The sequence below is a fragment of the Aotus nancymaae genome, unplaced genomic scaffold (genome assembly GCF_030222135.1).
Source record: "Aotus nancymaae isolate 86718 unplaced genomic scaffold, 86718_ANA_hifiasm-v0.15.2.pri h1tg000057l, whole genome shotgun sequence".
Taxonomy (NCBI): Eukaryota; Metazoa; Chordata; class Mammalia; order Primates; family Aotidae; genus Aotus; species Aotus nancymaae.
In genome coordinates this window covers 843481-870982 of record NW_026988471.1, presented here as the reverse complement: position 1 = coordinate 870982, position 27502 = coordinate 843481, and the positions used below count along the sequence as shown (strand labels likewise).

The following is a 27502-nucleotide window of genomic DNA, read 5'->3' as shown; positions in this document are numbered from 1 at the left end:
CCCCGGATGGGGTGGGAAAGTGGCACAAGGTGGGCTGTAAGGGGCAAAGGGTAGCCCTGTGAGGTCTCCCCCGTGGTTGGGGTAGCCCTGTGAGGTCTCCCCCGTGGTTGGTAGCCCTGTGAGATCTCCCCCGTGGTTGGTAGCCCTGTGAGGTCTCCCCTGTGGTTGGGGCAGCCCTGTGAGGTCTCCCCCGTGGTTGGTAGCCCTGTGAGGTCTCCCCTGTGGTTGGGGTAGCCCTGTGAGGTCTCCCCCGTGGTTGCATTTTATTTTCCTCAGGGGCCTCCCGGAGGTGAAACTGTGGTCGAGGGGAGGTGTCTGCAGCTTGCAGAACTGGGTCCCTGGGGGACGGGGACAAGGGATGGCAGCAGATTTTGGAGCTCAGCCTGGGTCTCATAGGCCTGTTCCAGGAAGGAACTGAACAGGGTTGGCGAGAATTGAACAGGGAAGCACAGAAGGCCAAAGGGGAGGGAGGGAGGCAGCCAGGAGCCAGCCCGGAGCATCTGGTGAGGGGCCTGAGGAAGTCCTCCCACCCGGACCTGTGCCTTCACCAGAAAAAGCTGAGACTGAGCAAGCTCCTGTGCTCCTGCCCTTGGTTCCTATGCTTTCTGCGAGGAGACGTCAGCCTGGGTCCAGTGCGGCTTTGAACTCAGAGTTCCTTCGGCCACAGTTTTATTAATGACTGTTCTGTTTAGGTGCCCATTCAAGGTAGCCGGGGAGAAAGCCAGGATGAAATGAAAACCTACTTTTAAAAAGAAATTAAATGCTACCAATCAGTGTGTGTGTGTGTGTTTTTAAAACAAACGTGGCCGCCCTGGATAAACATCACTCGTGGTTGAGGAAAGGCTCCGGGTCCAAGGGAACGCGTTCGGGTGCCAGACGAGGCAGTGGCTGGGGAACGGGAGCTCGGTTTGGTTTCTCACGCTGGATCGTTGGAAATCGGTGATGAGCGCGTCCGTGGGCGTCTGCGGTTCCCCGTGCCAGTTAGCGCCTGGCATGATCTGCAGGTGTCTCATTTCCAGCCCAGGCCCAGGCTATGCCCACCGGCAGTTGTTCTCCTAGCAGCGGTCTCGGACACTCAGCAAGTATTTGTTGGATACAAGAATGAATGAATCCTAAATCCTGAGTGTTTCTCTCAAACGATTCTGTCCTTTCAGCCTTTGCACTCGTGACTTTTCCTCCTGGCCTCCTCTAAGCAACCTCCTCCTGCGAGGCCTCCTTCTTTCCACCTGTCACAGCACGGGAGAGTCCACAGTGCAGCCTGCGCACGCCAGCCTCTTGCTGAAAGCCCGTGGAGAGCGAGCTGCTCGCGGGCCGTGGGACCCCCTCCTCCCGCACCCGGAAGGAGGCCAGGTTCACGTTTCCATCTGCTGCCACTCACTCTCACCCCCACGGACGCTACTGGTGGGGACTCCGCCCGTGCAGCCGGGGCTGGGGTGTGGAGGAGGCTGAGCTGGCCAGCCCTGGATGGGAATTGGTCCAGGTAAGCACAGGCCAGCTCGGGGCAGTCAGGACAGCACAGCCATGGCGTTTCATTCCGGAACTGGTGTTTGACGTTTCAGGGAGGGGAACTTATGCTTCCTGCCTGACTTGGTTTGAGGCTTGAGCTGGAGGCTTCCAGGGGCCACCTGTGGAACCTCAAACACCGGCAAAGCCAAGCACCTGACGCCAGGGCCTTGGAGGAGCAGCGGCGTCTTGGGCGGTGGCAGCGTCGGACTGAAGCAGATCCTGGGACCCCCCAGCCTCTCCAATTCCAACCCTGCACGCCAGCAAACGGCAGGCCACAGCAGGCAGGCGAGCAGCTCCGTGTTTACCCAAAAGAAGCTTTTCCTTTATGCTTTGCTCCCAAATTTTCTTGGCATTTTCAGTTTCAAGAGCCAATAAATCCACTTGGAGCCAGATGTAAGGCTGTGTGCTGCTGGAGGTTCCTGACGGAGACGGGCCCTGAAGTCCCCGCACGCCCACGGCGGCATCGCAAAGGTCACCAGCAGCCGCCGGGGTGGCTTCCTGGCCTCTCCAGTGCTGCCCCAGGAAGCCCTGGAGTTCTCTGCTGTGGGCATGGTCGTGGGTGCCCCCTGGTGGAGCGGGATGGGAGTCCCCGAGGCTGGGTGACGGCTAACGAGAGCTTTGGAAAGAAAGGGCAGCGGGATTGGACAGGCCCTGGGCAGACAGAGGGCAGCGGGATTTTGAGGAATTCAGGTCAGAATAATATGACTGGCATGGTTAATTTTATGTGTCCGCTTGACCAGAGCACAGGCGCCCTGATTAGACATTACTCCTGCTGTGTTTCCGAGATAGGTTCTGGAAGGGATTGGCGTTGGAATCTGTAGTCTGAGAAAAGCAGAGGGTGTCCCCGACGTGGTGGGCCCTGCCCCACCCTTTGAGGGCCCCAGCAGAGCAAGCAGCGGAGGAAAAATGACTTTGCTTCTCTTTTCCTGCCTCTCTCTGCTTGAGCTGGGCCCTCTCGTCACAGCTTCGCCTGCCCTGAGGCTGGGACTGCCCCGCCAGCTCTCCTGGGGCTCCAGTGTGCAGACAGCAGGTCCAGGGACTCCTCAGCCTAATTCCATGACCAATTCCGCAGAACAGATGCTTTCACATATCCGTGCACAGAGCTGGATGCGCATCTAAGACCATCTCTACACGGGGATCCGCCTCCCCACGTTCACGTCTACACCAAATCTACGTTGTGTCTACATCAAACTTATGCAGGGATAGCTACACCTCGGTCTATTCTATACGTACACGCACATTTACAGCTACGTTTTTATATCCACATCTGTACCTGTGTCTAAAACTATATCTATCTCCGTAATCAGTATGTACATCTCAGTCTAAATCGGTAAAACTGCACCTGTCCACATATTTATCTCTGTCTGATCTATGTAAATGTATATCCATCTCTATTTAAATCGACCTCCATAGCTGAATCAGTATAACCACCTCTACAGACTGTCTCTGTCTAATCTACGACTGTGTCTATCCCCACATCTGCATCTCTGATTGCTTCTGTTTCTCTGGAGTGTGGGCTCCTCTCACAGCCACGCCTCAGCTTCCCAGGCCTCAGCTTCCTTGTCTGTGAGTCACCGTGAGGACGGAAGGAGAAGCCGTGGCACCTGCGTCTTCGTCTCTCCAACCCGGGCCCTGGTGCACACCCTCCCTGGACCCTCGGGCCTCCATCCAGGGCTCATATGAGGGGCTGTGAACCTGGCTCAGCCGCAGCTCCCGGGTCACTCCTGGCCCTCAGCATCCGACCGCATGTCCCCCGGTGGGGGAGGCCTCTGCATCTCTCTCAGTGTCCGTCTTTCCTTGTGGAGGCAGACATGCATTTCACTTGGTTGTTCTGAAAGTGGAGGGACAGCCGTGTCCACCAACCTTTTAGGGTGTTCTGTCCAGCAGTGACGGAGCTGGGGCGTCCAGGGGCGGTGCTGGGTCCTGCCGGCCTGCGCCCGTCATACCGAGACGGTGCCGATGGCTGCTTGTGCGGGAGCAGGGCTCTCTCAACAGGGACACGTGTGGTCTCCGCAGAACAACAGTGAGGCTTGTGCATCAGGGATGCAGAAAGGTAGGGTCATGCCCAGCGCCCTAATATTCCGTGGAAGGTCGTGCAGGGGCAGCACTGTGTTAGGGTGCTGGTGGTGGGGGGAACCGCACAGAAGCCAGCGCCCCCTGCTGTTCACCTCCCGGCTCCTGAGATGCTCTGGGGGCCCTTTCCTTCTCTCAGTCCCTTCCTTAGAAAGAGAAGGTCACCGTTCACCTTTGCCAACCATCAGGCTCCACCAGCAGCCTGGTCCTGTGCCTCCGGACGGCCTGGGTCCTGCCACAGGGCAGGCTGGAGGCAGTCAGCTGCGTGAGGGGCTGCAGGGCTCAGCGGGAAGACCAGTGTTCTGCGGTGGACCCTGACTTCACATCCGGCAGCCAGGAGCCCGGCGGGGGCCAGGCTGGAGGGGGACAGCACTGAGCAAGCATCGCACCCACCACACAGAACCAGAAGGCAACATGGAGCTCAGAGCTGCCCTGAGCACGAGCACCGCGTGAGTGCTGGTCCCGGCCGGGCTCGGGGGCTCTCTCAACACGCTTCATGGGGCAGGACCTGGGGAGGCGGATGGACGGCGTCCAGGCAGGGGCACTCCTGAGCAAAGAGGTGGCACTGGGAGGGAACGTCTTAACTCTAGAGACACATTTGGCTTCAGGGTTTACAGAAAAGAATCCTTAAGGTGTAGGAAATAGATAAACGTCTGTTGTAATTGCTCCCAGGAAAAAAACTAAACGAAGAGGTTTGAAGGAAAACATTGGAAAACAGTTTGTGCACTCCTATGCCTGTGTACGAACTTCTTGTAAAGTTTTATTCTGAAGATTAAAAGGTGGCACCATGGACCGAGTGCCTGCCATGAGCTGAACTGGGTTTCCCAAATTCTTATGTGGAAGCCCCAGCCCCGCTGGCCTCAGAACGTGGCTGGATCTGGGGATGGAGCATTTGAGGAGGTAACTGCGGTGCCACGGGGATGCCACTGCGGGCCGTGGTCCCAGGCGGCTGCGTCCTTATGAGACGAGGCGATGAGGCTGCGGACAGATAGCGGGAGCACCCGGGGGGACACAGGGAGAAGCGCCGTCCACAGCCACGGACGAGGCCTCAGGAGGAGCCAGCCCTGCCCCCACCAGGACCTGATTCCAGCTCCAGGACTCTGAGAATGAATCTCTCATCAAGGGCTTAGTCTGCAGGACCTTGCGGCATCCCCGGGAAAGGGATACGGCTCCGTTCACCACAGTGTTCAAAAGAAAACACAAGCACAGGCAGGGCCTCCTCCGTGACGACATCGACACCTAAAGCCGTGTTTGTATCCACATCTCAACTCACGTAGGGATAGCTATTCCTAAAGCCCCATCTATTATGCAAATGTGTATCTATCTATCTGCATCTGTTCCTGAATCTGAAGCTAAGTCTCTACCCATAATCAGTATCGATGTCTAAATCTAAGTCTGGAATTCTCGGTGGAGGCAAGCAGCCCTGGGCCCTGTGTATTCACCGCTCAGACCTGGGCCTGGTGCACAACGTGATTCGGGCTCCCGTGCTGCTGGCTCAGGCTGGCACAGGCATTCAGAGGTCCGGGAGGAACAGCGGTAGTGGGTAAGTCATCTCAGGAGGGAGGGGTGTGCCTGACATGGGGGGGGTGTGCCTGACACAGGAGGGGGGGTCTCCCTAACACAGGACAGAGGGGTGTGCCTGACACAGGAAGGGAGTCTCCTTGACACAGGAGGGAGGTGCACCTGACACAGGAGGGGGTGCACCTGACACAGGAGGGGGTGCAGACACGCAATCCATCCTCCAGCACCTCGGGCTCCGTGTCTTATTCATCTCCGCCCTTCCCAGTCAAGATGATGATTGACAGTTGCCTCACTTGAACACACTTTTCTTCATTTTACAAAAACTCGCAAATGGACGGACAGAGAAAGAGGGGAGGGGAGCAGTCTCACCTATGCAGGTCCTCCCGTCGTCTCCTAACTCGTAGGGGTCCTCGCAGAGGCACCGGAAGCTTCCCTTGGTGTTCCTGCATCTCGCGGAGGCGTGGCAGGGGGGCTGGGCACTGTTTGCACACTCGTTCACATCTGCCAGACACGAAAGGCCACAATGTGCCCCTCTTCCCCCAGGCGAGCCCCTTTCCGGGAGGTGCTTCTCTGGGGAGGCTGGCCCCTCGCCTGCCCCCCACCCGATCTAGGGGGAACAGGGCACCTGCTGTCGTGTGGCCGCCCCTGCTCCCTACACGTCTGAAAGGTGACGAGCAGCAGAAAGCTCGCTGGCCACAGGCTCTGAGGCTGCAGGGAGTCCACACACCGGGGCTCACTCAGGCCCCAGTAGTCACAGGAGCCGTCCTCGAGGAAATTAGGGTCTGCCTGGGTTAGGGGAATGTGGGCTTTGGCCAAGGGCAGGACACAGGGGCAGGAAGGGGCCAGGGTGGGGTGGAGCAGGGTCTGCTTTGCCCAGGCAGATGCTCCCAGCTGGCCGGCAGTTCCTCTGAGAGCAAGGACTGGGGCCACCTGCCCCCGCCAGTGAGGATGGGGCGTCCCCTCCTGCTCTCCCTGCACCCGAGTCCTACAGCCTAGTACCTCATCCCCTAGGCGTGTGTTTCCAGATAATCTGCTGTGCATTTTGTTCAAATCATGTTCCTTTTCTGGCCAATTTTAGAAAACAGGGGGTAGCGTGTAAGAGCCGCTCTCCATGCCCAGGTGCGCGTTCTCTAAGTGGAACAGGCGCTGTCGGTGCTGGGACGCGTGCTCTTCCCGGAGCTGCTCTGTCCGGAGGGAACGGAGCTGGCCTGGGTGCAGCCTCACCGAGGGCCAGGCTGGGGGCCGAAACCTCCCGGCACTCCTGTGACCCTGGTGCTGGTGACGCCCCCAGACACAGGGCACTGGGAGGGGTCGAGGGACTCTCCCCAGTCCCGCCGCTGAGTAGAAGAGCTGGAGTCCACAGAGACCACAGGACTGAGCTCCAGACCCGGCCACCCCAGGACAAGGAGAACCTGCAATCCTGAGCAGTGAGCTCAGGTGACCCAGGGTCGAAGGCCGGCTGGTGTGGTCTGCTGCCCACCTGCTCCCCAGGGTGAGGGGCTCCCCACTCCTAACACAGGGCTCTGGGCGGGGGAGGCTTGGCCCACCCTGCTTTTCTCAGATACAGAATGGGTGTCATAACGTCGGCTGTGAAAAACAGGCATGGAATCAATGATGCTTATGACAACTATCAGGGTGCTGGGATCACACAGGCTTTCTAAATGGTACAGTCATTAATAATGATGTTGCTGATAATGACAACCATTACATAAGAGTGTAAGAAGCTGGGCACCGTGGCTCACGCCTGTAATCCCAGAACTTTGGGAGGCCGAGGTGGGTGGATCATCTGAGGTCAGGAGTTTGAGACCAACCTGGCCAATGTGGTGAAACCCGCGTCTCTACTGAAAATACAAAAGTTAGCCGGGTGCAGTGGTGGGCGCCTGTAATCATGGCTACTCAGGGGGCTGAGTATAGGTGACCACGTCAAGGCTGTTAAACATATAACATCTTTCTTGGCTAAAGCTGCGCCTGGAACCAGCCCCTCCTGCATCCCATCATGCAGAGCTGTGAAGCACTGGTGCTGTGCGAAGGTGTCTGCAGCCGCCCCTGGGGTCGGGGAGTGCTTCCATCATGATTGCATGAAAATCTGTCACCACCCATGGCCGGGACCTGTGATGAGGCCCACAGAGTGGGAACGGCAGCCGCTGTTGTGAGCAGCCCTGCCCGGGGCTGCTGCTCCCATCGGCCAACACATCCCGCATTCCCCTCGGGGAGTTCCCTCGGAACAGCTTCCGCCCCTCTCCTGTGCCTCACCCCATCCCTGGAGTTCAGACTCTTCGCAGGTGTGAGTTCCCTTGGCTGCTGGGAAAAACCATCACAAACTGGGTGGCTCCGTGCGCCAGCAATGCGTCCTCCAACAGTTCTGGAGGCCACAGGTCTGAAGTCAGGGTGTCGGCCGGGCGGTGCTCCCTTGGAAGGCTCTCTCGGGGGGAGGGTCCCTCCTGCCTGCTCCGGCTCCCGGTGGGTGCCAGCGTCCCAGGGGCCCATGCTGGCAGATGCTTTGTTTCCATCCTGGGTCTTTACACGGTCCCGTCTCTGTGTCTCCTCTCCTCTTCCCACGAGGACACCGCACACTGGATCGGGACACACCCGACAGCCTCATTTTAACTTGCTTCTTCATCAGGCCACATGCAGAGGTACAGGGGCCAGAACTTGAGCATAGACTTTTGGGGAGCACAGTTCGGCCCACGATGTTCTACCCACGGTCCGTTTATTCTAACCAGAAGCCCGAGTCAGGGGCCGGTGCTGTGTGGGTCCCCTTCCCGAGGATGGACAGGAAGGAGGGGACAAGTCAGCCCTGGCTGAAGAGCAGCGCTCCCAGCAACAGCAGAAACCAGCGTCAGAAACTAGCAGTGCCCCCGGACACCAGGGCAGCCTGCACGGAGGCCCCGGCTCTGCTCTCGGGATGCTTCGCCTTGACTTTCAGGAAGAGTGGCAGTGGCGTCCGCGCTCCACACGCAGCGTGCACAAGTGCAGACGCTTCCATTTCTCGAAGCAAATCAGTGCTGATTGGGAACCGTATTTTCCATCACACACACAAAGGGGGCCCAGCCCAGGCTGCTGTTCTCGGTGGTGGCACCCTCCCTCGCCCACGCAGCAGGCCTCTGCCCTGTTCATGCCCAGGCAGCTCCCTGTGCCGCCTGTGACTCTGAAAGTTATTTCCAAGGCACCGTTCCCCAGCCGCTTCCTTTCTTCCTCTCCACATCCCTTCTCTCCCCTCCTAATGGGAAGGTGGCTCCCAGGAGGGCGCCTGAGACCTCAGACACGGCGGGAGCGGCACCCGTCCTGACCCTGCCACACGCTGAGTCCTGGTGGGTCCCTGGTGCACACAGGGTCGCATCCTCTCCCTTTATGACTGAGGCCCTTCAGGGACAAACATTTTGGACTTTCAAAATTGAAATTGAAATTTTGTTATCGTGCTAAATTATACATAATGTGAAATTTACCACCTCAGCCATTTCTAAACGTCCAGTTCAATGGCATGAAGCACTCTGACCTTGTGCAGCTCATCACACCCTCCCCTCCAGGACTTTTCTTCTTTTTTGGTAGACATGGGGTCTCACTACATTTCTCAGGCTGGTCCTGAACTCCTGGCCTCCAAGGATTCTCTCACCTGGGTCTCCCAAATCACTGGCTCCAGGACTCTTTCACCTTCTAAAAACTCTGAGAAAACTGAAAGTTGTGGACTTTGCTTTTATTTCTGCTTGCAAACCAGCCAGATTCCTGCACGAGGCCATCTCTTTCTTCTGACGTCCAGGCGCTCAGAGCAGGTAGCTGACAGCAGGCTCGCTGTCTGATGACAATTTTCCTCCACGAAAACGCAGTCCCCGAAGGTAGCTGTTGGCCTTCTAAAGATCACTGTGTTATCTGAGGCATCTTCTTCCGAGAACAGCAGCCGTTCCTGCCCTGCCTGCCCTGATCCCGCCGCCCCAGGAGACCAGAGCCAGACGTCCGGGTTTGCTTGCAGGGTGTTTCTGAAATCGTTGGGGGATTCAAGCTGCTTCTACAGGAAGCCCCAGCCACGGGGGTCTCACCCAGAGATCTCTCAGAACAGTCGGATGGGGACGCCCATTCTGCTGCTCCCCCAAGAGTGACCCCAGCACACAGCTCTTCCCCTGGGAGGCTCTGTCGTCCAGCACGCCTGCTCCCAGGTGCCCTGGGCTGACGCCTGCTCAAGCCAGGCGAACGGGAGGAGCAGGTGGATGTGGTCGGGTGTCTCGCCTTGAGGCCTGAAAGGTGCCTCCCCAGCCTGCTCTCAAGTTACGGCAGGGAGGCTGCACCTGTCCACACCTAGAATGCAGGAGGCTGGGAGAGGAACCCAGCGGCTGAGGACCAGGCCCAGCTTGGAAAGCAGCCGCCTGTAGGAGGTGGGGGTGGAGGCCAGCCTTGCTCTCTGGGTTTCTGAAGCGGAAGCGTTGGCTGTTGTGTTTCCTCTGAGAAAACGGCCCTGCCAGTTCACCACAACCTTGCCTGGAACTCACCGACTCCTCTCTCTTCCCTCACTGGTGACCCCATTGGTCACGATTCCACGTGCTTCTCCCGAGCCCCCCCTACCTAGAAAGAAGCCGACTGGGAGCATGGCCAGGCAAGAGGAGAGACCTTGATTCTATCCCCAAATTTCTCATGGAAGGTAACAGCCTCAGGTCCAGCTTTGGCGAAGAAATTTTCAATGACATTGAATTCTTAGTTTACACTGGAAACGTGCAAATGTTATGTAATTGTCACGAAAGAACACATGCCCCGTTAAAGGACTGACCTTTGCAGCGGGGAGGCTGGAAATCCCATCCTTCCGGGGTGCAGGTGAGCTGCTCCTGGCCCTGGAGCTCATATCCGTGCCGGCAGGTATACACCAGCACACGCCTCCCGGACTCCTCACAGTGCACGAAGTCCCCGTTCTCCACGCTCTCTGGGAAGCCACACTTGTCCCCTATGAAATGTGGACAGGTTGACATGTCATCAAACTGCGAGAAAAGAACCACACGCCAATGTCCCCGTCATAGGCGCACCTGTGCCCTGGAGGGGGCTGACGCCGAGGTGGGGAGCCCTGCTGTGGTCACTCGCTGGGCACCCACACAACACCACCGTTTCCCAGGTCGGCCCCAAAGGCTCACTTCTAGGCCTCCAGTTCCTTTCGTACTAGAGAAGGGCCCGGCCCCACCCCACGAGCTGCCCTGAGGGTGTAAGGCAGGGCGCTGACACTATTCTAAACAGGGAAAAGGTAAAATCGGTTCCTTGGGAAGACAAGCTAAGGGACCCCGCATCACCTGGAGGGAAGGCCTCCCTCCAGGCCTCCAGGCTCATGCCAGGGATGCTGTCGCAAGGCTGGAAGTCTTCGGGGAGTTTTCCGACTTGGAAGGCGTCGACGGGCACTCTGGTGAGGCCGGTGTTGTCACAGATGACGCGAGACAGGGAGTGCTTCTCCAGCTCACGCCTCTGCGCATCCGTGAAGACGTGGCTGTTCTCCCACCAAAACCTCCAGAGACAGAGACGGCGCGTAAGATCATGGTGCCTGGAGAACCCTGGGGCAGGCGCTCAGGGCCAGGCACCCACTGCTGTGTGCCGCTAGCCTCCCCTGCGCTTCTGCCCAGACCCTGAGGACCCGGGGCCGTGCAGGTGCAGGCACTGAGGAACTAAAGCAGACCCCGTGGCGTCTGCCCAGAGCCCCAGCACCCGGGCCCACACAGGTGCAGGCACTGAGGACCCGGAGGAAATGCGGAGGGGCAGCATAGCGTGCACCTGGTTGTCTGAAGGAGTGGCGTCAGATGGGGGAGAGGTGCCCAGAGCCTGTCTATGAGCATCTAATTTGCTGTGTTGCTGTTATCTGGGGTGCAGTGCTGTGAAAAACAAGAATAATGACAGCAGATTCAGCTGTTTGAGAGACTGCTGCTCTCTATGCTGAAGTCACTGTGCCCTGCACAGCCTCTCTGCCTCCAGCTTCTTCCTCCAAGCCATGATTAATCAAGAAAATTGCAATGTGAAGAAATGAAGTTCCACTTTGCTCTCAAAATATGAAAATCGTGGCCTGAATGCCACAAAGCATGCATTTCCCCTAACCATATAAAGCTCTTCCACTTCCCATCATGGGGTGACTTCCTCTTAGAACGTAAAAAAGGGGTCACACTCTAAGTTAATTGACCCCATTTTTGCATTGGGGAGATATTTAGTCATAGATACGCAGGATGAGAAATTTGCGGCACCACCCAGGAGTCTGCCAGCTGCCTCTGCACTGGCTTCAGATGGAACTTCAGCCACGGGAGGTGTGAGACGTGCATGGGAGACACGCACACGGGGCAAGTTGGTGAGATTTTTCCCCTCCTGAACAAGTGGCTTCCCATGTCTCAGAGTATTCCAAATCGCACGTCTGCTGAAAACACACAGCTGAGGGAGACACATTCTGGTGAGTTCTCCCCAGGGGTTCCTAGCTCCTTGAAATGCTGCATCTCAGAAATGAGAGATAAAAGTCACACTGGGGAAAGGAAAGGAGGCTGGTCTGTGGCAGGTGCACTCTCTGGGAGGAGCACAGCTCCCTTAGAGCAAAAACCTGACCTGGACACAGTGACTACCCAAAGCAGAGGGAGCTGGATAGCTGGGGATGTTTTTAACAGCAAGAGAAAACGTTTTCCCACTGTTTTTGTCTCTTATTCCAAAATCTTACTGCTGACATCCTGTGCACCTGCTTCGATGGGGGTACGGACTCCGTGTCAGACAGAAACAGGACCTGGCTCTGACCCCCTCTGGGCAAGCCCCCAAATTCTGGGTTAAACCTTAGGAAGGAACAGACAGGTGCAAGGCGGGGTAGCGGGATCTCAGCTTTCTGCTCCTGGCAGGCGCTGCTGTGTGTGGGCGGGGGTGGGGGCAGGAAGGGCTGTCCAGCCCAGGGGCATCTATGAGCCCTGGGCACCACCTGTGTCTGCGCCTGAGTCACTGCCAGGTCTGTGCTTCCCCAGACATTGTCAGGGGAATGGGGGTGGGATGCAGCCGCAGGCCGTCACCAGTGTGTCACAATCTGTTTCTGTTAGGCGCCTGCTTGCTCTGTGGGTGGATGTATGGAAAAATCAGCACTCTCTCTCATCCTCAGTGCTCAGCACAGGCTGCGTGCCTCCTAGTTGCTGCATTTTTATAACAACACTGTCCTGCATTGGAAGCTGAGGGTGGGAGGGGCAACCTGAGGGTGGGAGGGGCAACCTGAGGGTGGGAGGGGCAACCTGAGGGTGGGAGGGGCAACCTGAGGGTGGGAGGGCAACCTGAGGGTGGGAGGGGCAACCTGAGGGTGGGAGGGGCAACCTGAGGGTGGGAGGGGCAACCTGAGGGTGGGAGGGGCAACCTGAGGGTGGGAGGGGCAACCTGAGGGTGGGAGGGGCAACCTGAGCAAGGCTCCATGAGAGCTGAGCTATGGAGCCAGAATTTGAATGCAGGCCTGGCTGGCTTAGAACCCACACTGACCACCCACTCTGTGTAGAACGTGAAGGACAAAGCTCTGGACAGGTACCTACCAGTCACCATCCCTCAGCGCCTTCATCTGCTTCCCAATGAGACAGGCAAACAGGGGGCCTGTCCGGGCCCCGGGGAGGAAGTTTTCAGCCAAGCCTCCCAGCCAGACGTCGATGTTGTCAGGATGCTTGTACAAGCCCAGGATCTTGGCGGCCACGCTCCTGCTGGCGATGGCCACGCGCAGGTCAGCTGCGGTCTCCAGGCGCGGCAGGCCACAGAACTCCCTCCACGCATTGTAACCTGCACAGGGAAAAGGCTACAGGGTTTCTCTCCAGAACTGAACCTTCGTTCAGCCCGCCTCACTCATGCTCTGGTCCACAAGACGGGAAGTGCAGCCTGGCAGAGTCCCGTCCCAAGCCATGGCACTGCCCGGCCATTTGCCAGGCTAGGATATTCCAGCTCGGGCGTCAGAGCTCTTCTTGCAGGGTTTGCTCATCAAGGAGCGGGAGACAGCAAGAATGCTGAGTCCAGGGCGTCTAAGGGGATTCCTGCGATCGCCCAGCCCGCACTCGGTTCCTGCCTCTACAGAGCAGCTGAGACAGCTCCGCGTCCTCCTCCGAGTTTACTCCCACAGTGACATCAGGGGCACACACAGAAGCTAGCATGCCCTCCCTCCTCCTGTCCACCCCTCCCTTGGGAAGGGACATACACAAATATCTTTATCTGTCTGGCCAGCCGTCCCCATATTGAAGACTGGCGATCTTTTCTTGCTGGGAACCCTGGTGAGTCCCCGGCCTCTCTCATCACGCCTCCTCCTTGCTGACCCACACCTGAGTCGCTCCCTGCCCAGGCCCCATCCGCGGTCCAGGTCTGTGGCTGCACCTTTGCCTGATACACACTCGCTCCCCCTTTCGTGCCCCTCGCTGTGCCCCCCTCCTCACAGCCGCCTTCGACCCTCATCCACTCCTCTTGGTTCGGCTGCTGCCTCCTCCAGACGCCCTCCCTCCTGCAGGCTGGGCGACCCCCCGCGGCGTCTGATGAGAGCGCCGCCCAGGGCCTCTGCTGCTGTCTTCGCTCATCCGCCCGCCCCGTGTCTGCTTCCACCCTCAGCACCCGGCCCACCACAGGCTCCCGGTGGAAGTCCCGGACAGGCGCACGCACAGCGACGTGTGAGCACTGGGCCGGTTCCCCAAGGGGCAATGAGGCTTTCAGGGGGCAGAAGTCGGGCTTCATAGTGTCTTATGTTTAGACGAAACAGAACTAGGAGAAACAGCCAGGCATCCTCCAGTGAGTCTTGGGAGGGGAGGCCCATGTGGTAAAGAGACTCTCAGAGCCAGGGGGTGGGAAAAGCTTGGAAAAAGACGATTGGAGGAACAGAAAGTGAAGGAGGAAAGCAGGAGTGAGATTTAAAATCTGAGCTTTAGAAACTGCTGTCAGGTGCTGTGGAGTCTGTCTCTTAAAGGGCAGCTCCCTGGTTCACGGTTGGGAGGAACAAGTGTGCGCCTCACTCCTGGGCTCCCAGGTCACCCCCCTCGGCTGGCCCCGCAGCCCTGGTGCTGCTGCATCCCCAGCAGTCCCCTGAGTCCCCCTGAGAAGGTGCGCTGCCTCCGCCCAGCTCCTGCTGTCTGTGGTGGGCTCTGCCGCCCTGTGATCTGCAGGAAACACACTGGTTTTCTGTCTCCAGATGGGCCATCGCAGCCTCTCATCAAAGCCACCGGGAGGAGGTGCCATGCCTCCCCCAAGAGGCCCCTGTGTCTCCGACCTCAGCACCTTCAACAACATTTCCTCTTTACCATGCAGTCAGCTTTACCCAGACCATCCCAAACACACCCCACACGTTTCTCAGATCCAGTAACAGGTCACCTGGAGACACTCGGTTTATACAGAAAACACAGAGGCCCATTGCTTGCCACAGGGCTTGGGGGACACAGCAGTAATTTCATTAAATATTTGTTAAAAGAATGCATTCATTTTCAGATCAGCCAAAAACCAAAATGATGAGCGAATTAAAGTTCTAAAATGAGGGGAGAAAGTTTCTATATAATCAAGTTAGACCACTGTCAAACTGTTTTAAGTAGAACAAAATAATAAAATCATTTCTAATACCTGAGGGAGATTGATATTTTAATTTTAAAAGAAAAAGCGAAGTTAGGAGGGTGTTTTCCTTTCTTATTGCTCTAAGAGGAAACACATTTGCAACTTTTTCCACCTCTAGAGGGAAAATGTGCCAGGCCTGGGCAGGAGGTAGAGACAGGAAGCGTGAATCAATCTCATCGCAGCTCCAGAGCCCACAGAGCTGGGAAGAATCAGCATCAACCTCAGATGTCCCTGCCTGTGGGAGACGCTGCAGAAACGGGAATGCAAAAAAGAGTTTTGGGGAAGGTTGGACAGTTTATATTCCCTGTAAAGTACAACAGAAGATTTCAGGGCGTAGTGAAAATCATCATCCCAGCTTAGCTTGCTGTGACACAAGCCTTTCTCTTTTATCCAACTTAGCCTGAGATGTAACTGATCAAATCTAATGAAGCCGCTGCCACGTTTGTGGCCTTTCTGGTGCAGTGACGCCTCCAATTGCTGGAATTCAGACGTGGGGAAGTTGCCTACACTCTCTGTGCGTCAGTGTCTCGATCCATCTTTTAAAAAGTGATCGCAGCCCGGCCTTCTACGGTGGCACCCTCTCTGTGTTACTTCTGTCTCTCTACAGAGAGCTAACACATGCAGTGGGCTTCGAACTGCAGGCCACAGGGACCCACGCATGGCAGCTCCACGGGGACCCACGTGTGGCAGCTCGTACACTGCTGTGTCATTACGACTCCTGTGCTCACACCGAGCACTCAATCCTCCTGCGTGCTCACGCCACTCAGACGTGAGGTTGACTCTACTGTCCGGGCACTCAGGGGAGGAAGTGGGAACACACAGGTTAATTAAGAGGTTCATCCAGAATTGAACTCAGGCCCAAGCCCAGGTCTTCTGAACACGAGTCGGGCTGCGTGCCGGTCTTACTCATTGTTCCCTTCCCACGAGGCCCATCTTTGCTTGTCGGTGTTTATTTGCCCAAACATTCCTCATTCATTCATTCACTCACTCAGTGAGCATTCATCATTCATTCATTCACTCACTCAGTGAGCATTCCTCATTCATTCATTCACTCACTCAGTGAGCATTCATCATTCATTCATTCACTCACTCAGTGAGCATCCATCATTCATTCATTCACTCACTCAGTGAGCATCCATCATTCATTCATTCACTCACTCAGTGAGCATCCATCATTCATTCATTCACTCACTCAGTGAGCATTCATCATTCATTCATTCACTCACTCAGTGAGCATTCTGTGAGTGCCTGTTTTGTGCCAGTCAACGGTTCTGGGTGCAACCACAGCCTCACAGCCCTGAAACATAGCCCTTCCTCCTGGGCTTATGTTTTACAGGGGACCCACAGGCCAATGGGAATGTGGGTTTTTGCCTTTGGCCACATTTCAGTTGGTGAGAAGTGAAGCAGAGGAAGGTGGGGGTTGTTAGAGCCGAGAGGGGGTCACCCACTCTCTGATGCCGTTAGCTGGGGAAGCTAGTGGCAGGAACGTGAGGAGATCAAACTGTGGGCCTGAGCAGGGCCGGCAGCAAAGGGGGCCCCAGCCAGAGTAAAGGCGTCTGCGGGCATGTGTGCTGGGTATGTGCTGGGTATGTGCCAGGCATGTGCCAGGCGTGTGCTGGGTGTGTCCAGTGTGTGTGGGTGTGTGCTGGGTGTGTACTGGGTGTGTGCTGGTGTGTGCCAGGCATGTGCTGGGTGTATGAGGGTGTGTTCGGGCTGTGCTCCCTGAGCTCTGGGAACAAGGAAGCAGCTGCGTGTGGGGTGCAGGGAGCAGGGGGACTGTGTGTACTACCCTGAAACACATGAGTGTCCCTTCTGCGTCCTCCCAACTCACGTTTAGTCCCAGATATTCACAGCCTGCGTGGCTGCTGACCCCAGCCCTTCCAGATGCCCTGCTGAGGAGGATAGGGATAGGGAATGCCCAGGGACAGAATGAGCAGGACTTGCTGGCACCATCCGCCTCACCTGTTACCCACACATCAGAAGGGCACCTTCCAGCTCCCAGGGGCCCTCACATGTCACCCACACATCAGAAGGGCACCTTCCAGCTCCCAGCTGCGTGGAAAGGTCAGCGCTGCACAGGGAGTATGCAATGTCAGGGGATGGGGCCTGCACAGGGGCTGCAGGTCGACCAGACAACCGAACCCCTAGGAGCCAGGGGAGGCAAGGCTGAGGCAGACCTGAGGTCAGGGGTGTGGGAACTGAGCAGGTCAGGGAGGAAGCTGCGGGGTGTGGGCTGGGAAAGGCAGGAGCCAGGTGGGGTGTGGGGAGCACAGGGGGCTGTTGGCCTGAGAGGAGCAGCCATTCCCGCCAGGGGCCAGCTTGGACCAGTTCGTTAACAGGAGTCCTGAGGTGGTGGAATGATCTCTGCAGGCCCTGGGACCCCGTGGTGGGGAGGAGAAGGGGAGGGGGGCACCCTAGCCATCCCAGGAGCTTCCCGGGACACTGGATGCAGGCCTGCCATTGTCTGCTCCTGCAGCGCCTCCTCCCTCTACTAGGCCTGGCTGTTTCTCACCCCCCAGCTCACAGGTTCCCGCGAGGCTCAGAACCACCCTCTCTGTGCCACTCTGTCTCTAAGGAAAGCTGGAAGTGGCCTCTTAAGCTGAGTGCACCGGGGCCCTTAAGAGCAGTTGCTTAGAAGGCGTTGGGTTTGCAGATGCGTTTTGCTTTCAATCAGTCTCCCTAGCAGCAGGTTCCTGGCCAGGCAAATCCCACAGCAGCTGCGTGAGGCGGGCAAGGGAAGGAACTGGCAGACCTGGCAGCCCGTGGTCCCGGCCCCTCTGCAGGTTGATGGACGCCAGGTCCAAGGTGCTGGAATTTGGCAGCATGAAGAGCCTTTCCGTCAGCTCCTCGTTCATCAGCTGGTCCTGCAGCTGCAGTTTGGCTGGTCTCGCAAGAAGGCCTCGTACTAGTGGGTCCAAACCACCTGCAAAATACCATGCAAGGCAAGGACAGTTCTCGGCTCAGTTCTAGAGAAACAATATCTCAGTCTTATCCTTAGCAAATCTTCGTGTAAGTTCATGAACTCAGCTTGTGTGACTCCAGAGTTTTCTGAATGTCCTCAGGACGCTGCCCTTGCTGGCAGGTGAACCACTGGGCTGACACTGACGACGTGGCTCATGGGGGATGAACCCTCAAAAAGAAAGGGGCCTGGAGAAGGAGCCTGCTGGTTTTTAAAGCTTTTTGTTTTATTTCTCAGCAACGGAAAGATTACCAAAAAAAGAGAAGCATTTGCTGAATTCTAACATCCGGGACAGTGAAAGGAAGACTCGGCTTAGCTGAGGGAGTGGCCAGGGTGCCTGCGGACCCCTGTTCCCGTCATCTCCAAAGGCCCCATATGGAAACAGACCCCACCGCCCGTCAGGGACCCTCCATCTCAAAGGCGTGTGAACCCACAACTGCATGACATCAGAGTCTTTAAAGGATCAGTGTGGCCTCAGGGTGGCCCAAAGGCACGACTCAGAAAACATGATGCACGTCATCCTTTGTGGGTGACCTGGGTGTCATCGGAGGCCAGGCAGCCTTGGAGGGCCAGGCGTGCCCCACCTCTCTGACACGCTGTGCCTGGCTCAGCTCTCATCTAAGCAGGTACTGCTGGACACACTGCAGCTCCTCTGCCCTCCCCACTCCCCACCACACCGGGAGCCATCAACTTTTGAGACAGGTTAGAAGCTTCCAGAAGGACACATAGAGTACTGGGAAAGGAATAGAAATAAAATGTGAGGGAAGCTTAAAATTAACTTTCCAAAACATGAATTGGGGAATCAGATCATTTGCTTCTAAATATTTAACTTCCAAAGGTAACCCATCATTAACGTCTTAAAGTGATGGTGCTTTTCATAACCATAGAACAGTTTAGCCTTTTATTTTATTTTATTTTATTTTATTTGAGATGGAGTTTCGCTCTTGTTACCCAGGCTGGAGTGCAATGGCGCGATCTCGGCTCACCGCAACCTCCGCCTCCTGGGTTCAGGCAATTCTCATGCCTCAGCCTCCTGAGTAGCTGGGATTACAGGCACGCGCCACCATGCCCAGCTAATTTTTTGTATTTTTAGTAGAGATGGAGTTTCACCATGTTGACCAGGATGATCTCGATCTCTTGACCTCGTGATCCACCCGCCTCGGCCTCCCAAAGTGCTGGGATTACAGGCGTGAGCCACCGCGCCCGGCCTATATTTTATTTTTTAAATGGAGTTTTGCTCTGTCACCCAGTCTGGAGTACAATGGCGAGATCTCGGCTCACTGCAACCTCTGTCTCCCGTGTTCAAGCAATTCTCCTGCCTCAGCCTCCTGAGTAGCTGGGACCACAGGCAGCCACCACTATGCCCAACTAATTTTTTTTGTATTTTTAGTAGGGATGGGGGTTTCACCATGTGGCCAAGGTGGTCTCAAACTCCCGACCTCAAGTGATCCACTCCCTTGGACTCCCAAAGTGCTGGGATTACAGGTGTGAGCCACCGCACCTGGCCCCAGTTTAGCCTTTTAAAATGCTTTAAACACATTTATTTTCCCCATAGATATTACAAACCTTGTGTAGGATCAGCATGTGTGCCCACATGGAAGGTCTGCTTGGCTGCAGAGCGTCATCGGAAAGAAGGGAGCTCTCATGGGACCAGACGCAGGCACTGCGCCCACTCACCTCCTCGGAGGAGCGTCCAAGGGCTGAAGAAAGCCTCATGCAGCCACAGCGCGGGCAGGTCGGGGTGCTCCTGGAAGTCGGCGTCCAGCCTCCTCACCCGCGGGTGGATCGTGGCGTGGCCGAAGCGGAAGGCGGCCGTGGAGAACACGTTGGACACCGTGGGGTTGGCGGTGGGGTCGTAGCCTTCATAGGGGCCCACGTACTGCCGGAAGGCCTCGGGTCCCAGGATCTTGGGGACATAGTCCCTCAGGGTGACGATCTGCGCAGAGAGGAAAAGCGTCTCAGTGAGGCCCAGGGTATCGGCGGAGGGTGGCATCGAGCGGCTGGGGAGAGGAGCGCCATCCTTGGCGTCCCCAGGGAGCAGGACTTCCCAGAAAGGTCTTCTTGTTGATTTTTTCATGGCTATCCAGGGGGCGCGTGTACAGGGCTACCTAGGGAGCCTCCTTCCCAGGACCGTGCTGCGGCTGGCAGCGCCTCTGTCCAGCCAACAACAGTCACCAGGCCGGGCTGGGCGGCGCGACTCCTGGCTGGATTGACAGCGGGGAGCAGTTCCTTTTTCCAGAAAGCAACAATACCTAATTCCTAGAGCCTTTGTGAAGATGAAACCAAAGCCTGTTGTGTGGCACAGACCTCTGTCAGCGGGAAATTACAGTGCAGTCATGGGGTCTGGAAATTACAATTTCACACGTGGTCCCAGGAGAATTACGTACAAAGATCCTGCTTTCAGGTTTGACACTGTTGCTTTCAGACAGAAAAACCAATGTCAAATTGTTTTGGTATTTAGGGGAGTCTTTTGGTCAATAAGCCACATTGAAATGAAACGTAATAGGAATCTCTATTCTACAGTGTGAATCCTGTGTTTTAGCTTACCAGTTTAGGAAGGCACGTGGATTGTTTAAAAATAGCAAATGTTATTCACACACTTGTACTGTGTTCCCTCCAGATGACAGAATGCGTTTCCTAAGCACCTAATGGCCCTTCAGGGAGACCAGGGAGAGCCGTGAGTCCCGTGTGGCCTGGGCCTTCGCAGAGCGCGCACCTGCTCCCTGCCGTCCCGCTCCACTCGGAGACCTGGACGAACGAGGGGAAAAGCCTGCATCCCAACGTTTCCCAGCTGGGTTTCCGTCCCTGCGCTAGTTCCTCCGTCGGTGAGAAGCACCGTGTGGTGGCTCAGCGTTTGAAAGGAGTTCGGATTTCACTGGGCAGGACGGCCTCTCCACCTCAGCTGCAATGTCTGTGGCGTTTCTGAACCACACAGGCGTCTGAGGGTTCCTCCTAACGGCATAAGCAGGTCCGTGCGCTTCCCATTCAGAACCCAGGCAGCACCTCCGTTCCCTGGAACATTCTTCCTCAGTGTCTTTTCACTACACTAGAAAGGAAAAGGCCTCTCTCTTTTCAGCCCAGGGACTGAGGCAGTTTCAAATTCAAGCGAGAGCTATTTTAAGGAAGACCCCCCTTCCCCTTCTTGCCTACCTGAAGTTTGACTTGTGAGGCAGGGACGGCAGCAAGCGCAGGCAGAGAACTCCTGCCGCCTGAGCCTCAGGTTCAGCAGCGCCACCCGTGCCCAGCCAGCTGCTCACACACAGCAAACCCACGCCCTTCCAGCCGGGCCTCGCGGACGCCGCGCATCCTGTGTCCGAGCTTGCCAGAGCTCTGAACGGTGTCTCTCTCCTCTTCCCCGCTCGCTCCTCATCTGACCTGACATAACCCCAGTAAGCAACTGGGCTCAGATCCTGCAACCTCCCCGGGAGCTGTCGAGGTTGGGCAGAAGCACCTTTGTTCTGACCAACGGGGCCTAAAAACTTGAATCTTGAGTCAGGTGTGGTGGCTCACGCCTGTAACCCTAGCATTTTGGGAGGCCAAGGTGGGAGGATTGCTTGAGCCTGAGATTGAGACCAGCCTCAGCAACACAGTCAGACTCTGTTTCTACAAAACATTTTAAAGAATTGAATGCTAGCCAGGTGTGGTGGTGCACACCTGTAGTCTCAGTTACTCAGGAGGCTGAGGCGGGAGGATTGCTTGAGCCAGGAGGTTGAGGCTGCAGTGAGCTGAGATTGTGCCACTGCACTCCAGCCTGGGTGATAGAGGAGATCTATCTCAAAAGAAAACACTGGAATCTTGTGAGCAGCTCTCTGGAATTTTCACGGCAATTCTTCTGAAAATGCTTTTGGTATTTATTTACCTGGTCACGTGGGGGAAATGGCTACTCTGAACTACTGGACTTGGGCAGGTACCATACTGTCAGACTGGGCATCGTCACTGACGGGTGCCCCTCCTGTCCTCCACCTCCCAGGTGGGCCACATCTTCCTCTGCTGGCGGTGTCCTCCCGAGGCCCCTTGTCCCCACGTGGCTTCAGGCTGCTCCCCCTGTCTGCTCTCACCCCAGCCTCCGGGGTCCCTGCCGCCTCTGCCAAAGCCTCCAGGTGCTGACTCGTGGCCAGTCTCCATTGCTTTGCCTTCACAACCCACCAGCAGGAATGACCGAAAGGTTCACGCTTGGGGAAATGGTGGGCGTGAAGGTGACAGGAAGCCAGGACCCCAGCACCCAGGGAGGTCAGGACGAAGAGACCTGGAGATGCGATTCTTCTCACCAATGGTAGGAAACCGCCATGCAGCCCCAGGCACAGGCTCCTCTGAACCCCCCGACTCCCAATCACTCTCAACGTCCCCACTGGGCTCTGTGCAGAACAATGTCACCCCGAGTTTTCTCTCACATGCCCCATTAGTCCATAAGAGGCAGGGCTCCCATGTGCTCGCCAAGGGCACTCCAGAGAGGAGGCTGAGCGGGCACCAAGCTCCCCAAGTACTTGATACAGCTGAGCCTGGCTTGTGCTCCTCTGTAGCCAGGAGTGCCTATGGAGGAGGGGCAGGAACCAGGCCCTGCAGCATGGCGCACCTGGGCTTGGTCCAGCCGTGAGGCAGGGGCCTGGCCGTCCCTGTAGGGCAGGGTTCAGCCTCCACAGCTATCCCTGGACTGAGTGTTATACCAGGAGATTTTGTCAGCCCACGTGGGAGGCCGCTAGGGGATGGGGCCGTGCAGGTAAAGGGGTCTGGGTGGGGCCACAACAGCACCCACTCCAGAAACCGCCCTTTCTCTTTCTCCAGCCTGGCTTTATCTATCTGCCCCTTTGCTCTGGAAAAGACTGAGCTACAGCGAAGGTCAGCAGCCGAGTGGCCAAGGATGCAGGCCCTGCCCGAGACGTGGACCTGCCTCCTAGGATGGGGATGCCCAAGGAGGCCTGCAGTTCCTCCAGGGGCTGGTCCTGCCTCCACACACGTCCAAAGCAAAGGTTCTGTGGGTCCCTGGGCATCTGGGTCTACTAGCTGATGACCGGGGCATGGGGAACATCTGAGCCAGATGTTTGGGGCGTCTTTATCTTTTCACCCTGTGGAGCCCAACTCCACGCTGCCTGGATGGCCACCCACACTCCCCAGGGCTGGCCACCTTCCCTCTGCCCCTCACGCCTGTGCTGGGAAGGGTGTCCTTTCTCATTCTTGTCTGGACGGTAGGACACAAAAGTTCCCGCCAGAGTGAGCACCTGACTGCCTTCTTGTTTCATGACACACCACAGAGCAGCCTGGGATTGTGAGATTGAAGGGCAGCGAAGGCCGGAGCGCAGCGGGGTAGCTGGGGCCACACACAGCCCCCGTGCCTCCTTGGACAAGGCTCCAGCTCCTCCTTTAGAAGAGGATTGACTGCCCTTCCCGAAGGCTCCCAGTGAGGACGGCACAGACCATGCCGAGACCGCTACAGAGCCTGTGGCAGCAGACACCCTGGGTGACTCTCAATATAAAGAACCCATCATTCTTCCTAACCACCCGGAGGCCTGCAGTCAGGGGCTGCGTTTCACAGGCATGTAAGTGCTTTTCTCCATCACACAATTAATAAAAGGCCAACTTGAGTCTCCACTCAAGACCGTCATGCATACTTAAAAGAGTCATAAAATGAAGGAAGGTTTCAAACAGACTAACTGGCTAATTGAGAAGCCGCAGAGTCTGTTCTTCATCCTCTGCAATGTCTCCAAGATACAGACACACCAGCCTCACTGTCCACCTGCCTCAAAGGGCTGTCGTGAGAATTATTAAATGAGTTAAAATCCGCAAAGCACGCAGCCTGGCTGTGGGCACCGGGAAAGCAGGGCGGCCTGGCGCCACCGTGGGACCGGGAAAGCGGGGCGGCCTGGCGCCACCGTGGGACCGGGAAAGCGGGGCGGCCTGGCGCCACCGTGGGACCGGGAAAGCGGGGCGGCCTGGCGCCACCGTGGGACCGGGAAAGCGGGGCGGCCTGGTGCCACCGTGGGACCGGGAAAGCGGGGTGGCCTGGCGCCATTGATGGGTGGCTGTGGCCGTTGGTGTCTCGGTCGGATAATCACCAGCTGGCGGGCCGGTGAGCAGGTGGGACAGAGGGGCCGGGGAGAGCCGCCAGAGCCAGAGTTACCCCTAGGCGCCTGCACAGGAGCCCACGATGGCCCTCCCCACGCCCACGCAAGGCGCCCACGACCTTGAGCTCACCCAGGTGGGTGCCCACGATGGCTGTGCACGTGCCTGGGGCAGAGAGCCCGTGACTCTGCGCAGCCACGCGAGGCGCCCACCGCTTTGCCGCAGCCGCCCGGGGCGCCCGGGACCGCCCCCCACGCACCTGGTGCAGGGCGCCCACGACCTTGCGCGCCTCCTGGTAGACGGTGTCCGCGCTCCAGTGCGCGTTGAGGGCCTTGAGCGCCGCGGCCAGGCGGTTGTGTTCGCGCAGCCACAGCGTGTGCAGCGCCGTCAGGGCCGGGACCTCGCTGGCGCGGCCGTCCCCGGCCAGGAAGCAGGGGCCGCGGGCCGCTCCGGGGGCGCCGGGTTCGGGCGCGCAGGCCGCGGGCGCGCGTGGCGGCGCGAAGGGCAGGTAGGCGCGGCCGGAGTCGCGGTGTCGCGCGTGGACGCGGAGCAGCCCCTCGGCGCTGGTCCAGTTCCGCAGCTGCCGCTCCAGGCCCGGGGAGCCGCCGTACACGGTGGACGCGTCCAGGAACGAGGTCAGCCCGTTCACCTGCTGCCGCGGGGGCGCCTCCGACAGGTTCCCCAGGAAGGGCGCGCCCGGCTCCCCGGTGCCGCAGGCGGCCGCGGAGCGGTAGAAGGGCAGGCAGGCGGGGCCCGCGGCTGGCCGGGCCTCTTCGCGGAGCTGCGGGCAAAGGGGGTTCGGGGTCACCAGCCGTCCCCGCAAACGCTTTTCAGACTCTAGAAGCTCGAGGCTCCTCTCTCTGCGGGGGTCGGTCCCGCCAGCTCTTCCCTCCCGCCCGGGTGTCTCCTGCTTGGAGGGGGCTGAACCCAGAGGGTGGAGCCGCCATCCTAGGAGTCCGCACCTCCCCGAAGCTCAGATGCTCCTGGCCCGAGCAAGTCTGGCTCCTGCTGAGACCTGTCCTGGCTGCCCGTGGAATCCCGGGTCTGGTTTTTCTCTTTCGGAAGCGCTGACCCGTTTCTTTCCAGTGCCCTGGGCTTGGTTTAGGAGCACGGTGCGCCCACAGCTTCAGGGTTTTGTGGGCGTCACTGTTTAGCGTGAAGACAGCGAGAGGGGAGTGAGGAGACCCGGGGGGGCTTCCAGCCTGGCTGTCACCGGCTTCCATCCCCTCATCTGTAACATGAGGATCTAAAACACTTTGCCAGGTTTACAGGTTTCCTGGGAAGAGTCGGCGGTGCGGGATGCAGGCGAGCTCTGTGGACCCCGAGAGCAGGCGGCCTTCCCGGCAGGCTTCCTTCCTGGGGAGGGCCACGGGGCAGGGCCTACCCTGGGCCTTATCAGATTTAAGGGGTTAAACAGCAATTCCAGAATCACAGGTCGCCGGTTTTGGACAGACCCCGAAAGAAACACCCTTCCTGAAGATCTCTGCCTTCTCATCATAAGACATTATTACCAGTGAAAAGAAGGGGAAAGCGCCTCCCAGGGCAAAGTGCAGCCCAGGCCCCAAGGGTTAGGGAAGAGCAGGTGACCTGTAGCCAGCCAGCCTGCAGCCCACCGCTCCTGGAGTCAGCCCTCCTTGCAGAGCTGCGCAGGGAGACGGGAGGAGCTCAGGGTGGACTCAGGCACGGGAGGTGCAGCAGAGAGAATGTGGGTGAGGGGGAGTTGGCCTAGTGGTGAAGCAGCAAAGCGGATGCCCTCAGAACCCGTCTGGGCAGCCCCTGGCCTGCAGCTGTGAGCCCAAGGTCAGCTGAGGGTCGGGGCACCAAAGACGCCCCAGCCCTGGCTCAGAGCCAGCACAGGGCCTACAGGTCACGCTTAAAAAAAGCGCTTCCACTGAGAGCCCTCGGAGGCCTGCTGGCTCGACTGTAGGTCAGAGCAGAGGAGCTGAGAATGTGGGGCCGGCAGGGAACCCAGGCAGGAGCTGAAATTCAGCAAAAGAGAAGGAAAGGCAGGAAAACCGTGACAGTGGGCCTTCGCTGCACGGTTATACAGGCCCAGCAGCCCAAGAATAGGAGGAAATAAGGGATTTAAATTGAAGCGTGCAAATAATAATAAAATTGCAAATAAATAGCAAGGAGCTACAAACTCTCCTAATCACTGATTCAAAGAGGTTCTTAGAGCTTAAAGCCTCTCTAGAAATTGATGAAAGGTTAGCTTGCTTGTTAAGAAAATTCAAGCACAACAGCAAAGCCTTCCTCAGAAGAAAATCTGTGCTCTTTAAATTGCTTTCATCAAAATAACAAAAACAAAGAAATTAAGTAGCTATTTTAAGAATTCAGTTAAGGAACGGAGAGCAAAAGCAAAAGTAAATGAGAAACTTAAATTAATACATGCGGAAGTTAAAATTAATACATGCGGAAGTTAAAAATTAATACATGCAGAAGTTAAAATTAATACATGAGGAAGTTAAAATTAATACATGCGGCAGTTAAAATTAATACATGCGGCAGTTAAAATTAATACATGCGGCAGTTAAAATTAATACATGCAGCAGTTAAAATTGATACATGCGGAAGTTAAAATTAATACATGCAGAAGTTAAAATTAATACATGCGGCAGTTAAAATTAATACATGCGGAAGTTAAAATTAATACATGCGGAAGTTAAAATTAATACATGCGGAAGTTAAAATTAATACATGCGGAAGTTAAAAATTAATACATGCAGCAGTTAAAATTAATACATGCGGAAGTTAAAATTAATACATGCGGAAGTTAAAAATTAATACATGCGGAAGTTAAAAATTAATACATGCGGAAGTTAAAATTAATACATGCGGAAGTTAAAATTAATACATGCGGAAGTTAAAAATTAATACATGCAGCAGTTAAAATTAATACATGCGGAAGTTAAAATTAATACATGCGGAAGTTAAAAATTAATACATGCGGAAGTTAAAAATTAATACATGCAGCAGTTAAAATTAATACATGCGGAAGTTAAAATTAATACATGCGGAAGTTAAAATTAATACATGCGGAAGTTAAAATTAATACATGCGGAAGTTAAAATTAATACATGCGGAAGTTAAAAATTAATACATGCGGAAGTTAAAATTAATACATGCGGAAGTTAAAATTAATACATGCGGAAGTTAAAAATTAATACATGCAGCAGTTAAAAATTAATACATGCAGCAGTTAAAATTAATACATGCGGAAGTTAAAATTAATACATGCGGAAGTTAAAATTAATACATGCGGAAGTTAAAAATTAATACATGCAGCAGTTAAAAATTAATACATGCAGCAGTTAAAATTAATACATGCGGAAGTTAAAATTAATACATGCGGAAGTTAAAATTAATACATGCGGAAGTTAAAATTAATACATGCGGAAGTTAAAAATTAATACATGCAGCAGTTAAAATTAATACATGCGGAAGTTAAAATTAATACATGCGGAAGTTAAAATTAATACATGCGGAAGTTAAAATTAATACATGCGGAAGTTAAAATTAATACATGCGGAAGTTAAAAATTAATACATGCGGAAGTTAAAATTAATACATGCGGAAGTTAAAATTAATACATGCGGAAGTTAAAAATTAATACATGCGGAAGTTAAAATTAATACATGCGGAAGTTAAAAATTAATACATGCAGAAGTTAAAAATTAATACATGCAGCAGTTAAAATTAATACATGCGGAAGTTAAAATTAATACATGCGGAAGTTAAAAATTAATACATGCAGAAGTTAAAAATTAATACATGCAGCAGTTAAAATTAATACATGCGGAAGTTAAAATTAATACATGCGGAAGTTAAAATTAATACATGCGGAAGTTAAAATTAATA

At 55.8% G+C, this 27502-nt stretch overlaps 1 protein-coding gene across 4 annotated transcripts in view; it reads right to left on the bottom strand.

Annotated features, from left to right (window-relative positions):
• Window positions 1–27502, bottom strand: part of TPO (thyroid peroxidase) — a 94118-nt gene that overhangs the window by 11696 nt on the left and 54920 nt on the right. The window contains exons 7-13 of one of the 4 annotated variants that reach the window (XM_064363797.1): window positions 23904–24425; window positions 19265–19523; window positions 17381–17551; window positions 12594–12831; window positions 10365–10573; window positions 9857–10027; window positions 5470–5601 (exon numbers count right to left, since the gene is read on the bottom strand). In XM_064363797.1, coding sequence (XP_064219867.1) covers window positions 5470–5601; window positions 9857–10027; window positions 10365–10573; window positions 12594–12831; window positions 17381–17551; window positions 19265–19523; window positions 23904–24425 — 1702 coding nt within the window. The remainder of the gene's footprint in view (window positions 1–5469; window positions 5602–9856; window positions 10028–10364; window positions 10574–12593; window positions 12832–17380; window positions 17552–19264; window positions 19524–23903; window positions 24426–27502) is intronic. The other 3 variants (XM_064363798.1, XM_064363799.1, XM_064363800.1) reach the window with 3 other exon arrangements.